The 10,919-nt window shown below is 38.3% G+C and overlaps 2 protein-coding genes across 2 annotated transcripts; one reads left to right on the forward strand and one right to left on the reverse strand.

Annotated features, from left to right (window-relative positions):
- Positions 1–1,605: 1,605 nt before the first annotated feature.
- On the forward strand, positions 1,606–2,564 carry LOC133778929 (uncharacterized). Its single transcript, XM_062218942.1, has 2 exons — positions 1,606–2,237; positions 2,325–2,564. Exons 1-2 carry the CDS (start codon positions 1,741–1,743, stop codon positions 2,461–2,463), a joined length of 636 nt encoding a protein of 211 aa, XP_062074926.1. The 5' UTR covers positions 1,606–1,740; the 3' UTR covers positions 2,464–2,564.
- A 5,889-nt stretch (positions 2,565–8,453) lies between these two features.
- LOC133810263 (uncharacterized) lies at positions 8,454–10,081 on the reverse strand. Its single transcript, XM_062246035.1, has one exon. It carries the CDS (start codon positions 9,904–9,906, stop codon positions 8,692–8,694), a length of 1,215 nt encoding a protein of 404 aa, XP_062102019.1. The 5' UTR covers positions 9,907–10,081; the 3' UTR covers positions 8,454–8,691.
- Between the last annotated feature and the right edge of the window lie 838 nt (positions 10,082–10,919).

Raw genomic sequence — 10,919 nt, forward strand, 5'->3', positions numbered from 1 at the left:
TTTGAAAACTGACTAAGTGGTACGATGATGGTCCGATGGGGGTACGATATGTATTCTTTGTTAATGTAGTAGTAGAGGTACGATATTGGTACGATGTTGTACGATGATGGTACGATAGTTAGCAAGTAATTCTCACTTACGGGTACGATATTGTTATGTTATGGGTACGATATGGGTACGATAATTGCATGATATGGGTACGATAGGGTACGATTGGGGTACGATAGTTTACCATTTTTCACAGATGACAATTACTTATTTTTTATATTGTTTTACTTTCCAATCTAAATATGCATTGTTTTTTGTGGCAGTTGACAGTATACCCCTACCTGTGTGCCCGACCTGCTGAAGAACAGTATGTGAGGACCCTTACAGACAATGAAGCCCCATTGTATGTGGACATGGGGTTAGAGGAACTAGAGGTGGGTCCCGATGGACAGCCTACACAGGAAGCCTTACAGAGCCAGGCTGAAAAGCTTGCTGAAAAGTTAGCTGAGCAAGCAGAAGCAGCAAATATTTTTAAGGAGGTTCCACCAGCTCAACCTGAGGCACCTGAGGTTCCCCCATCAACACCTCATGCCAGCACCTCCTCCCAAGCTGAGCAACCAGGCTACTCTATGATTTTGGCCAGGTTGGAAAAGGTTGAAGGGCAACAAAGTGCCCTTATTAAAGGTCAGTTCGAGATCTTGGGTCAATTGCAGAAGCTGATGACAATGATGGAAGATCTTAGTAGGCCAGTTCCAGATCCACACCCTCAGTCCACTAAAGAAGGCCCTCAGTCTCCTGTAGATGAAGACATTCTCCCTAACGATTACAGACCTGATGATGTAGATGATCACATTTTTCGCACACCAGAGGATATGCAAATTACTGTAATCGGAGATACTGAAGATTCTGAAGTACAATTCTTAAACATAGCTCCACCAGCACCGGAGAAGAGGAGAGAAAGAAAGAGGCCTAGGTGGTTCGATGAGTACACTGCAATGAGGAAAAGGAATAAGAAATCGAAGACAGCAGTGAATGTGGATCCATTGAGGGTTGTTGATGGTAAATTACTTATGACCTTTCACAAGTGGTTGCTTGGCACCATTGGGAATAAATATCCGAGGGAATGCTTCTCAGGGACACACGATGCTGCTTGGTTCCTGAAACTGCATACTCCGAGGACATGGCTTTCTGACTCTGTAAGTTTTCTATAACTTCATAATTAAATAATGTTGAAAATTTATCTAAATGTTTCTATATGTAGTGGTACGATATGGGTACGATAGGGTACGATGGTAGTACGATAATTATAAGTGTCAAATTATAAACTGTTTATATGTCAATGGTACGATGGTGGTACGACATTAGCACGATAGTGGTACGATATAATTTGTTAAGTAGTTACTATTACCATCGTAATTTTAGAATTTGTAGTGGGACGATTTAGGTACGATGGTAGTACGATAATGTACGATGATGGTACGACAGTGGGACGCTAGTGGGTACGATGGTGTATAATACTAGTTTTTGCCATAAAGGTACGATGATGGTACGACATTAACACGATATGGGTACGATAGAAGGTTTTATTGTTACTATATTCATGTACGATTGGGGTACGATTATGGTACGATTGGGGTACGATAGTTACTATATTCATGTCTGATAGTTTTTTGTTTATTTATTTTGGTACGATAATGTGGTTACTGACTTAATTTTCCTTTAATGTAGCATTTAGATGCAGCATTCCATCTCATGAGGAGGCGTCTAGAATTTTATCCTAACGTGTACCCTCAGAAATGTGTTGTTATGCCTACAATTTTTCCCGAATCATTGAAGGGTCGGTGGGACGCTTTTCCAGGTTCTGACTACTCTAGATTTAGTTGGGATGACAGTATATTGGACCTAGTTAGGGGTGATGCAGTCCAGTTCTTACCGAGTTGGCAGAACAAGGAGTTCATTTATTTTGCCCTCTTCTTGAAAGACCAAATGCATTGGGTAGCTGTAGAGGCAGACCTGAATGGGTGGATGCTCAACATCTTTGACTCCAGTATTGGATCAATTTCCGAAAACGATTTGATCAGCTTGATGGTTGACTGGTGTAACATTTTCCCGTCGGTCTTGCGACAGTCCGGTTTATTTGAGAACCATGACGTTATACTCGCGCCTCAGTTGACAGCATCAGAGAGCCAGGTCAGACCCTTCGATTGGAAACTCACTCCACGTGAATTCGTACCGCAAACAAAATCCAGGTGAACTTTATTAAATATCACATATTTATTAATTATTATTTCTTAATTACAAAACTTTATTAAATTATTGTTTATTTTCTAATGCAGTGGCGATTGCGGATGTTACGTAATTGAGCATATTGAACATAAGCTTCTACAACTACCATTTGATAATGTAACTGACAATAATATGAAACTTTTTAGGCAAAGGTGGAGTGTAGACTTATTCTACCAAAACTTATGTTGAACGGTCTTAATTTTTTTGAATTGTATAATTTTTTTGATTGCTCTTTTTGTAATTACTACATTTTAATGTGCTTAATCTTTGCATCGTACTATCGTCGATCACTATCGTACTCTATCGTACCCTCACATGCCGCACAAATTTCACGAACTGTATTGAAACCAATACCATCGTACCATTATCGGACCAATATCGTACATTATCGTACCCTAATGTCGTACATTAACTATCGTACTACATCGAGCAACGTCGTACCATATTGTAAGATACATTTAAATAATCATACAACAAACAATATCGTGCATTATCGTACCGGCATCGTGCACTATCGAACCAACACTGGATTATTACATATTTAAGAGTTTCATAATGGAGAAAAAAACAGAAAAAAACCTGCAAAATCCAGCACATAACAAATATTACTAGTTCAAGCAGAAATAAAACATAATAGGTCAACTAGAATACAAACAAAACAATTTAACCTCGGTACTTGCAAGACGCTTTGTTGTGCCCTTTACCACCACACTTGCTACAACATCGTTGTATCACAACCTTGTCTCCATTAGAAGGATATCGATTTTTCCTAATTCGTCCGACCTTTTGCTTCTTCGGTCGGCCTACAGGTTTCTTCTCAATCGGTACTCCAACTTGGATGTTCTTAATGCCTTCAGGCAATTCCCAATCATCCTCATCACCAACTGGCATAATTGTCCCCTCATATGTGCTCTTCCAAATCTTTCTTGTGTAATATTGAGAGCACAATGCGTACATGCTAATATTTCGTTCTTGAGCAGCAGCACATGCATGTGGACAAGGAATCTTCATGATTTGGAATAGGCCGCAACTGCAGTGTCGTGCCTCCAAATCAACTATACCACCGGTCTGAACTGTTCCTCCGGGGTGGACATTAAATGTATAAGGTCCAGCTCTGTCGACGCTTAAGAACCGAGATTTCTCAAATTGACATGACAAGTCCCCCTCCATAACCGGTGATAGAGTCGTGCTACACTTTTCAGCGTTTTCCTTTCGAGTAGCAAACCATGTTTGAATAGTAAACCTGATGAATTCAACAAAAGCAGTGATCGGGAAGGCTCTTGCGTCCTTAGTTTTGCTGTTGAAACTTTCAGCCCAATTACTTGTCATTACATTGTAACGGTCCCCTGGAAAGTACGCACGAACCCATCTTTCAAATCCAATGCCCTCAAGATATAGTGCAACTCGAACATCCATTGCTTTTATCTTCTCAAATTCTCTTTCAAAATCTGTCTTCTTATATGAGTATGCACAACTGTAAATATGATCCGTGAAGCAATCAGTTTTGAACTTGCTAGCCACGTTCATAATAATGTGGTGGTAGCATGCGCCATGGGGTGCATCAGGGAAGACAAGTTCCAAAGCATGAACAATGCTTTGATGCCTATCCGATACGAATGCTAAGTTCTTAACATCACCAATTGCTTGTTTCAACTTCCTCATGAAATAGGTCCAAGAGTCGTGGTTCTCACTGTCAACTATTGCGAAAGCAATCGGAAATATGTGGCTGTCTGAATCCAATGCCACGGCACACAACATTTGGCCACCATACCTAGTTTTCAAGAAGGACCCATCAATACATATAACAGGTCGACAAAACTTGAATCCCCGCCTACAAGCACCCAGAGAAAAAAAGCAATACTTGAAGCGACCCTCGTCTACCTTGAAATCAGTAATGGTATCGGGATTGTTCAACTGCAGCATGTGCAAGTACCCAGGTAACTTCGAATATGAAGCTTCAGGCGTACCCCTAACTATGTGGAGTGCTTTCTCTCTGCATCTCCAAGCCTTCTCATAACTCATTTCGATCCCGAAAGAATTCTTCATATCTTCTCTTATTTTGGAGGCTAAATAATCTGAACCGTTAACTGAGAATTTATCCTTGATCAGTTCGGCAACTACCAAAGGTGATGCTTGACGGTTGTCTTTTTTTCGAACATCGAGGGAACATGTGTGTACATTTTCAAATGCTGTCACCTCGAACATGTTAGAAAGTTGCTTCTTCTTCCCTCTTAACCTCCACCCACAATCAGGATCCTTGCATGTAATGTACCAAACATCAGTACCAGACTTCTTAACTATAAAGTCGAATCCCTTCTTCATTGCAAACAAGCCAGCAACCTTCTTTAAATGTTCCTTATCTCTGAAAAACTTTCCTAAATGAATCTCCCCGCCCGATGTGCCACCCATAGATATATAGTGACTATTATCCTCAATGTCTTCTCTTGTAAACATCTGAGATTTGAATTTACTATAATATGTCGAAGAAGAGAGTGGATCACTAAATTCTCTAGCATCATTTGTTCCGTTTGGACGACTACTACTAGTACCAGGTGTTTGGCGATCTTCTCTACGGGGTCTACTTCTACATGTTGTTTGCCTTGGTATTTGGTACGACAGTGGACTCAGGCTCAAAGCTTGAGAACGGACCTCTGTTTCTTGGTTGTCTCTTACATCTTCATTGCAATCAAAATCAGCATCAGGTTCAGGATAATCAAGAAAATCGTCATTGCCCTCAAAATCATTTTCAGGGTCAGGACAATCAGGAAAATCATCATGAAATGGCATCTGTGCTACATGATCAACTGTCGGTATAAAAGGGTTTGATTCAGGTACAGCAGTGGCTACCAGCACCTCCGGATTTGTTTCTGGAACATAAGTCCCAACCTCACTACGAGTATCCTTAACAGTACTTGGTGGAGGATTACGATCAACAATGATATTCTTCTCCACCAAAGTCACAAAAAGGGGAACAAATTCATCTGGCTTCTTCAAAAGCATTGACAAATATAAGCTTACACCCTTGTCATTCCTTATAAGTTCAGGCCGATACATTAACCCTTTCATGTACTTATAATTCACTTCTAATTTCAGGTCATACTGCACTTTGTCAACCTCCAGCTCTGAGTACAAAAGTTCAACAAGTCGTGAGTAAGTTATGTCTTTCTCCAACTCGAACGTTAAATTTTCGGCTCCATTAAAAACCCAATCTCTACCTTCACGCTCCCAAACACCATTATACATTAAGTACGCGAACAAAGTTGACCCTATCATGTACAAAGAAATTTTTTTTTTCAGTAAATGGCAACAAAATGTCGAAATTTAGTTCAAATGTTTTGGCATCGTATCAGTATCGGGCCATATCGGGCGATATCGGGCAAAATTTTATTTATGTTTTTGATCGGGCAAGTATCGGGTAACATCGTGTACCATCGTACTATTAGGGCATTGATAAGTGAATTTTAGATTCACTTATTAGTGTCATTTTATATCTAATTTGTAGGTGTTTAGGGTGTTTTTGTTTGGTTTTATGCTTGTGTTTTGTTTGTGTAGGGTCCAAGGAAAAGTGGCGAGAAATTGGTACAAAACGGGAGTGAAACGAAGAAAAATGCAAAATTCGTGAATTAGGGCCGCAGCCCCATATTCAGGGGCTGCATCGCTATTTCCAGGCTGAATTAGGGCTGCAGCGCCATCCTTAAGGGCTGCAGCGCCTGACTGAAACAGAGGCTCGTTTTTGGCACAGTTGAAGCGCAGCAGCGCCTGTTTATGGGGCTGCAGCGCCGGGAGCCGTACGGAAATCGTAAATTGAGATTTTTGAAGGGCAAAAGAGGGCTTTTTGCAAGGGATATATAAGGAAAAGTTTAATTAGGGTCTAAGGACGGTTTTTGGAAGAGATTAGACAGAGATTAGAGGCTCGGAGAAGAAGAGGAGGATAGACATCATCAAGATCATCACCATTGCATAGAGTTTATTTCTTCTTCCTTTCATTTTAGTTTTTAAATTATGAACAAATACATTATTATTATGTTTATGTTTATAATGGAGAACTAAACTCTTTTTGTGCTAGAGTATTAGATGAATCTATTTTGATTATTGAATTGTGGTTTCTATTATTATTTCTATGAAATTCTTCTCGTTTGTTCATATCTTCTTGATTTAATTTTATCATATTAATGTTTGGCCATCATTATTGTGAATTGAAATCTAGGGTTTATGCTTGAGAAAGATAAACATAGATTGGACATAAGAAGATTTGACATAGAGTGATTGTGAGATTGAGAGATTCCTTGAACTCTATGAATTTGGTTTAGAATAAATATTGCTTAATGACGTCTTGATTAATTAATAGCGAATAGAGATATCATATTGATTAATTGAGATTAATTGCATATATGCTTGAGAAAGATAAATGCATTATATTATAATTCTAGAAATTACAAATGAGGAGAATTGATTAGAATAATAAAGAAACTATGTTCATAATTGAATAGTGAAATCATTACTCTAGTACATTTATCTTCTATTTAATCACTTTTCAAGAGCATAAGATTTGGTTATTTTGTTATTTCATATTCTTTAGTTAATTGTTAATTTATTTATTGGCTTTTCTAATTAAAATTATAGACTTAACAGTAGTAGTAATTAGTGAATTTAATATTTAATCCCTGTGGGTTCGACATCTTTTAATTTAAAACTATATTGCAATACACCGTACGCTTGCGGTAGAAAAATATGTATCAGGCATCGGGTAACCAAACTATCGGGCAACCATCGGGTTGACATCGGACCTTCATCCCTAACCTTGAAACTCAACAACTATCGTGCATGTATCGGGCCTCTATCGGACACTATCGGGCATTTAGAAAAAACTCAGGGAACCCAAGAAAACGCAGATTTTCACATAACACGATTTTCACCCAAAAAAACAGCAAAAAATACCAACAAACTACAGATCCAACATCTAAACAGCATTATGAATCATAAAAGCAACCAACAACAACAAAAATCAAAGAAAATCACTTACCCATTTAATCTCTTCACTATGAGCAAAAATAACACAAAGTTTGGTGTTTCTCCTCAAACAATCCACAATGTCCGAATGTGTATCTTTCTTGCAAGATTTTAGTATAAAAATCTTGTGTGTAAAACGTATGGTGAAGAGAGAGTGAGAGAGAATGTATGGTGAAGAGAGGTATGGTGAAGAGAGGTAGAGAGGAAGAGGGAGAATAGAGAGGAAAGGTGTTATGAGAGGGGTATTTTTGGTATTAAATGAAAGATGAGCATTGATATCATATGGTGGTTAACTTTGGTTCAAATTTTAATTATTAAGCTAATATAAGCATGATTTATCAAATTTCCCTTCAAAATTAAGATTTATGTATCATCCTCGTGTATGTAACGTATGTACTCGTATCCAAATCCAAAAACACTCTTTTCCTTTTCCCTTGTTTTCAAAAAGACAACCAAATTAGAATCAAGATAGCGAAAACACGCTCTCATAACACCTCGCCTCGTAGTTTTGTCTCTCAAAACCTCAAAAACGTTTTTTTTTTCTCTTCTTCTGTCAGGTGAAAATATATAATTTATATTTATTTATTTTTCCCAGTAGGAAATTGGAACCCGTTATCTCTTTTCCCAAACTCCAAGAAAAATTAAATAGTAAGAATAATAATAATATCCCTTTATCTATTTCTGTCTATCTACACCTTAAATAGTTATTTTTCTTAAAAGGAGAGATTTTTTTTCTCAGTCCACTCCACACCACCTATCTTTCTAATTCACTTGGCAGTACACCACTCTTGTATAAATATATAATAATAATAATAATTTTATTTTAAATTTTCTTAAACGGCATCGTTTTAACAATGGGAATATGAATATAACGATGTGCTGTCCCACACCAACTCAACAGAAGCATCTTCTGATTGGTGCTCACCTTCCCAAACACGGGTCCCACAAACGGACTCTTTGTTAAAAAAACAGCCCACACGTGCGCCTGGTGATGGGCAATTTCGGAATTTGAGCTAGACCAAATACTAAACTAAGGAACTAAACCCCATAAATTTTTTTAAAATAAAAGTGTATTATTGTACATGTATAATGAGTTGTAAACACTTAATTAATATTAATAAGAATAAAAGAAAAACATAATTACGTGAACGAAAAATAAAAGGGACGAATAGTAGTAAATTTTACTTTTATTGATTATTTATATATTAATTATATTACTTGTAATTTGAACTTTTGGTCGTTTTTCTTTTTTCTTTTTTAAATTAATATTACATTTTTGTTTCTTAGTACAACCCATTCCCCCATGTATTCGGATTTTTTTTTTCAAACCTTAGGGGAAAAAAGAAGCAAAACCCAAGGTCTTTGTAAAATTAAAATTAAAAAAAAAAAAATCTGATACCGGTGGTATTATGACCGAGAGACCGACTCAGCCAGTTTCCCGATTCGCTCCACGAGTTCTGGCGAGAGTTTCTTAACCTGTTTCTTTTCCTTTTCCGGTCGAAAATCAAAACCGAGAGCGTCCGAAACCTCTTCGGAGCTCCAACCCGCTTTACGAAGAGAATCCGAGAACCGATCCGTTTTCAAGAGTAGAGCGTCCAGTACGGCTTGATTATCAACCAAAACCATCTCTCCTTCGAAGAACCCAGAAGCCGAAACCTCCATTATTTCCGTTATATCCGATTCGTTCCACCCGCCTTGCCTCAAGACGGATCCTATTTGCTCCACGTATTCGTCGACCCATTTCGGGATTACGGACCTGGGCATGTCGAAGAATCTCTCCGGCGACGATGAAGAAGACGACGACGAGTTTCTCCGGCGACGATCGACTGCTGCATCACTCCAAAACTCGACCCACCTCGGCGTTCTCGCCCCTGAAGATAGCCCTGTGTCTAAGCTCCTCCGTGAGAAATTCGAAGACGACCCGGCTGATTTCTCGCTCACCGATCTTTGCTTCTTGAGGACCCGAGGATCCGACAATTCAGAGCTCCGAAAAAGAGACTCGCGTTCGAAGAAATCTGAGAGATCCAGACCACAACAAAAGATACGATTCTCATCGACGAAGAAGATCGGGTTACCTGCCAGGGAAGGGTTGCAAGGAATGTAACAATGATTGAAGATTGGTATCAGAAGCGGTGCTCTCTTCAAAGCGTTTCTCGCAACCCGTAAAGCCTTTTCCGGGTCGGCTGGTCTCGGACCCCACGACTTAGACCAGAGGGTATTCCGAGCTATCTGGAAAGAAATCGCCGCGATGGGCAGGTCAAGCGAAGCCCGAAGATGGAGCCGGGCACCAGGCGCTCGCCAGTCTGGAAAGCCCGGTCCGACGGGCAACCCGGCGGAGAGGACAGCTCGGAGATCAGGAGGGAAAGCGAAGCCAAACTCAGCCTCGGCACGAGCGAACTCGGCGTCGGAGAGACCAGGTTGAACCTGAACACCTGAATTCCGGAGATGGATTATGACATTCTCGGCTAATGAAGAGAATGAGAGGAGGCCATTTCGTACTGGAAGCGAGGCTGTGGCGGTTGTACTCGTTGTTGGGGCGGCTGCGGCTCGGGCAGATAAGCGACGGAGTCCGGCCACGTGAGCCGGGTTTAGACCGGTCATTCTCCGGTCCACGTCGACCATTGTGTAGAAGTAGAGATGATTCAGAAGGTAAAGATATCAACTTCAAACTCTTTTCTTTGTCCAATTGCTTGAAACTCAAAAGGGTCTGTCTGTCTCAGACTTAGTGAAGTGAAAATGGCCAGAAAAGAGAGAAAGAAAGAGTGAGAGTGAGAAAGAGAGAAAGACAGAGCTTTTTAGAGAGGAAGAGAGAGACTTTGTTGCGTAAACAAAGGTTTCAAATTTATAGCTGAGAACTAGTGGGGTCTATTCTAAATTTTTTAGTTGTTTATCTTTATATATCACTAAATTACTCTTTTATTTTATATTATTATATGAAAAAAACAACCCTGTAATTTTAATGAAAATGACTAATTAATTAATTAAATTAGTAAAATATAGATTTTTTAATATTTTGTCAAAATGATATCTTTTGACATGACTATTTTACAACAACAAAAAAAAGTATATATTTTACCAACATCCCTTAATTATGTTAATTATTTATTAATGTTATGATCATTTTTTACTGTTTTTGTTTAGAGTTAGATCAATCAATCAACGGTTCTTTTTTCCATGTATAGTAAATAAAAGTGTTTAAAGAAGTGATTATGTTGGGAGGCTGTCCTCTCTTTTCTTAACGGTATTTTGGGACCAAAGTGATCTTAATTTTTAATTTTATATATATAATTTTAATAATCAATATAGATGGAGCGTTAAGAAATTTTCACTGTAATAAATTCACCTTTTTTAGCTAAAATCTTCTAATTAATTTAATTAAATAAATAAAACCAAATTTGTGGCCCATTAACAATGATGTATTTTGTTAGACAGCAAGGATAAAGGTGAAGCATGTATAATCATCAGTCCACATTGTTCTACACACTAACTTCCATTAAATAAATCTTACTTTGTGTTTTATTTTTATTTTATTTTTTTGTAAGAAGAGAGACATAAATGCAATTTTAATAATAATTAGAAAGTAGGGTTTTTCATTCATTTATATATATATATATAAATGTAATAAGCTAATCATT

The sequence above is a fragment of the Humulus lupulus genome, chromosome 1, assembly GCF_963169125.1.
Source record: "Humulus lupulus chromosome 1, drHumLupu1.1, whole genome shotgun sequence".
Lineage (NCBI taxonomy): Eukaryota > Viridiplantae > Streptophyta > Magnoliopsida > Rosales > Cannabaceae > Humulus > Humulus lupulus.

What these genes read in the sequence shown, in the direction of transcription:
- LOC133778929 (XM_062218942.1), top strand. Translation starts at nt 1,741, where the DNA reads ATGAGGAGGCGTCTAGAATTTTATCCTAACGTGTACCCTCAGAAATGT. An exon ending in GTACCGCAAACAAAATCCAG is followed by an intron (nt 2,238 to 2,324) that starts GTGAACTTTATT and finishes TTTCTAATGCAG; the next exon opens with TGGCGATTGCGGATGTTACG.
- LOC133810263 (XM_062246035.1), bottom strand. Translation starts at nt 9,906, where the DNA reads ATGGTCGACGTGGACCGGAGAATGACCGGTCTAAACCCGGCTCACGTG.